At 34.7% G+C, this 3,965-nt stretch overlaps 1 protein-coding gene across 1 annotated transcript in view; it reads right to left on the bottom strand.

Moving 5' to 3' along the window:
• Window positions 1–1,286: 1,286 nt before the first annotated feature.
• Window positions 1,287–3,965, bottom strand: part of LOC107665477 (collagen and calcium-binding EGF domain-containing protein 1-like) — a 13,393-nt gene continuing 10,714 nt past the window's right edge. The window contains exons 8-11 of the mRNA XM_016456383.1: window positions 3,389–3,501; window positions 3,240–3,275; window positions 3,045–3,080; window positions 1,287–1,843 (exon numbers count right to left, since the gene is read on the bottom strand). Coding sequence (XP_016311869.1) covers window positions 1,655–1,843; window positions 3,045–3,080; window positions 3,240–3,275; window positions 3,389–3,501 — 374 coding nt within the window. The 3' untranslated portion in view covers window positions 1,287–1,654. The remainder of the gene's footprint in view (window positions 1,844–3,044; window positions 3,081–3,239; window positions 3,276–3,388; window positions 3,502–3,965) is intronic.

The following is a 3,965-nucleotide window of genomic DNA, read 5'->3' as shown; positions in this document are numbered from 1 at the left end:
TATATATATACACACGTTTCAAAATGAAAATAACCTATTCATTGCCATTAAAGTGAAATTACTGAACTTATAAAGAAAGATCATTTTAGATTATTTATTTATTTATATAAACATATATAAATGAATGCGTTCAAATCTCAAGATTCATGAGAAAGTTATTTTTTACTCTTCTATACAGTAAAAGCAAAAGCCAATAAACAAACCAAAAAAAAAAAAAAAAAAAAGACTGATGGGAAATTTATTTGAGACTCATTTGTGAGGCTTGCTTCACAATGAACTGAACTCTTCAGTAGTTTTCAGTGTCTGGTGATTGTCAGCTGTAGTTTAGCTCCACCTGCAGGATCAAACACAGCATTACAGCTCAATGATGGACATCAACAGCAGAAACTCAAAAGCTCCACTCAAATAAGCTCATCATTATGGAATTCTTTTTCTCAGAACTGCGTGATATAAACTCACAATTGCGAGTTATTAAGTCAGAATTATGAGATTCAAACTCTGCAATTCTGAGAACACAGTCTTTTTTTCCTCCTCAGAACTGGACTAATTAACTCGCAATTGTGATAAAAGAAATCAGAATTGTGAGATAAAAAGTCGCAGTTACCTTTTTTATTTTTTATTCAGTGGCGGAAACAGGCTTCCATACATAATTGCTTGAGACCAATAAGAAAGCTAAATGAACTTTCTGATTAAATGAGTCCAGTTAGGAATAAAAAAGATGGTTTTATTACAGCATGTTGAGCTAAAATGCATTCGAATTCATCTGAATGACTGAACCCTATTAGACTTCTATTTCTACATGCAGATGTGCATTTCAGTGATATCAGTTCTGCCTGTGACTCCAAATTGAGTACTAGTGTATAAAAAAAGAACAACTTTTTATCTCACAGACTTTTTTCTTGCAATTCTGAGTTTATAGCCCACTTTATATCTTTATCTTCTAACATTTTCCTCACAATTCTCTGAAAACCTTTATTTAAATTCTGAGAAAAAAAAATCAGAATTGTGAGATACAAATGCAGAATTTAAAGATAAACTAAATTTGTCAATTAAGTTTAAAGATAAACTCAATTGTGCAATGTCAAATCTTGCAATTCTGGGTTTACACATCACAGTTATGACTTTTTTCTAGAATTGCAAGAAACAAAGTCTGAATTGTGAGATTAAAAATTTGCAAGTAAATTAGTAAATTTGCAAGTAAATTGTTTTTTTTTTAATTGACTTTTTAATTGAGTTTTGAGTAAAACTGTCTGAACCTCTGTCAGTCTGATGAAATAATGAGTCAGGAGAGAGAAATTAATAATCACAGCTGTTATTTCTTTTGGTTCATTCATCACACAGATAATAGAAAGTCAAGTTGAGGGATACAGCATCTGATGTTCTATACAGAGTGTGCACTGCTAAAAGAGGAGTATTCAAATCTCTACCCGTTCCAGTTAATTCTCAGACACACGTTTGTCTTCCAAGCATCATCTTGAGTCTTTTCGTCCCACTGATCAAGTGACCTCAGGTACAGCATTTATTATGCATGTCATTTGAACTGATGATTTTATAATGCATGTGCTCCTCATCTGAAGCAGCCGCTGCTGGACTCTACCTGCTCAGATTCGTCTGTTTTGGGTTGATGCAGCGTGACGCAGCAGTTATTCCAGCATCATGTGTTCGGGATCAGCTCTCCCTCTCCTGACGCCCACTCCTCAAGCTCCGCCTCTCCGCTGGAGAGAAGGGGTGTGTTCACCGAAAGGCCACGCCTCTTCCCAAACACTCGCTGCTGCAGCTCGATGATGTCATGACGGATATCTGCCATCATCAGTAACAGGAAGTCAAACGACCCTGGAGGCCCCTGGCGAGAGAGAGAGAGAGAGAGAGAGAGAGAGAGACAGAGAGAGAGAGACAGAGACAGAGAGAGAGAGACAGAGAGAGAGAGACAGAGAGACAAAGAGAGAAAGACAGAGACAGAGAGACAGAGACAGAGAGACAGAGAGAGAGAGAAAGAGAGAAAGACAGAGACAGAGAGACAGAGAGAGAGATTTAACGACCTGCATTTCACTTTAAACCTGCATTTGCTGAAGCAAATCTTAGTTTTTTTACAACAGCAGCAACAACAGTTCAGCTTTGATTCTTTGGTTCTGTGTACAAGAAATGCTGAATCAGATACGCATTGTCATCTATGAAGTATATACGGCAGAGTTGTTATAGTTAACTAAAACACATTTTTGTTAAAAAATAAAATAAAATAAACCACATAAAATAAATGTGAAAACTGACATAAAATATAAAAAAGCTTGACATTTTTTATGTAATTTGATTTAATTTACTCAAAAAAAGTTTTATTTCGGCTAGCTGGCAAAGAAACATTTCTCGTTTGAATTCAGTTTGACTTTATTTAATAATTAAAAAAAAAAACACTACAGACATTAATAAAAATGACCAAAACACACAATAAAATTACAAAAACTTTAAAAAATGGAAAAAAAAAAAAAAACATTTAGTAAAAGATCAAAGACATAATACAAGTTCGTTTTTCACGAATTGTAAACAAAAAAATTAAAAAAACTTTAAAAAATGGAAAAAAAAAAAAAAAAAAAAAAAATATATATACAGTATATATAAACTAAGTAGCTCAGTGATACTGAAATAACACTCTAGTATAATCTTCTATAAGTACTATTTTAAAACAATCTCTTATCTATTAATATACTTCAATGGGAGATCTTCACATTTAAATACTTTAAAGAAAATGTATTTAAATTTGAAGACTTTTTTTATATAGGCTATATATATATATATATAAAAATTTGAATACTTATCTTAAAAAGTGTAAAGTTTAGAAAAATATATAATAATAAGTAAATAAAGAGAGAGAGGGAGTGAAATGAACCACAAATGAAAGTCTGAATGCAGTGAAGCGGTTTAGTTCAGCTGAGTTAAGCGCAGAAGTTCAATATTTATGTTAAGAACAAACTCTGAGCAGATTGACTGAAGATGAACACAGAGTAACTCTTTACTGATGCGTTTAATCAGTGAAGTGAGGAGGAACTTACTGGAGATCCTCTGGGTCCAGGATAACCTCTGTCACCCTGCAGAGAAACATTCACAAACTCATATATCACTATTCATCTGATTCATATCATTTACAGCAAGCACAGCATTCAGTTTGTGAACTACATTCATAAATAACATTAACTGACAGCATAAAGCAATACTGTGTTCATCTACATAAAGCAAGACAAACGTGCCTTCTGTCCGTCTTTACCAGGCGCTCCTGGCCGTCCCTGGACAAACAGATGAAAAGTAATGATTATGAAATGAGAAATTTGCGACAGTGAGAATATGAATCATTCGTGGAGTGTTTTCTCAGTGTCAGTGGTCAGTAAAACAGATTTACCACCGGTCCCCGTCTGCCCGTCTTTATGTGCTGAAGATCCGGCTGTGGCCCCATTGGACCCATGTCTCCTCTGGGCCCCTGGGGCCCCGCTGGCCCTCGCTCACCCGGGTCACCTGAAACACAACAGATATCAAGGGAGACACTTCAGTTTCAAGTTTGGACATTCTTCTGGCTTAGTTCACTGTTTTTTTTACAGTGTTATGTGAAATATTGATTTAATACGACAATAGAAGAGCGAGATGTATTGAAATATTCACAGTATATTAACAATTACTTTCTTGCTGATACCAAATGTAGTGAAATCGCCAATATTGCAGCGATATTCATTTTTCCAAACTCGGTTCATTTCAATGCCTCCTTGTCTCACAACTGGCAACTACGAGAATATCAGAGGCGGACAGTAACTAAGTACATTTACTTGAGTATTGTACTTAAGTACACTTTTGAGTATCTGTACTTTACTTGAGTATTATTTTTTCTGGGAACTTATGACTTTAACTTCACTACATTTGAAAGACAAATATTGTACTTTTCACTCCACTACATTTCTATCAAGGTCCTCGAAGTAGAAAGTCGT

This window comes from Sinocyclocheilus anshuiensis, unplaced genomic scaffold (assembly GCF_001515605.1).
Source record: "Sinocyclocheilus anshuiensis isolate Anshui unplaced genomic scaffold, SAMN03320099.WGS_v1.1 scaffold1303, whole genome shotgun sequence".
NCBI lineage: Eukaryota > Metazoa > Chordata > Actinopteri > Cypriniformes > Cyprinidae > Sinocyclocheilus > Sinocyclocheilus anshuiensis.
This window is presented reverse-complemented; position numbering and strand designations above follow the sequence as displayed.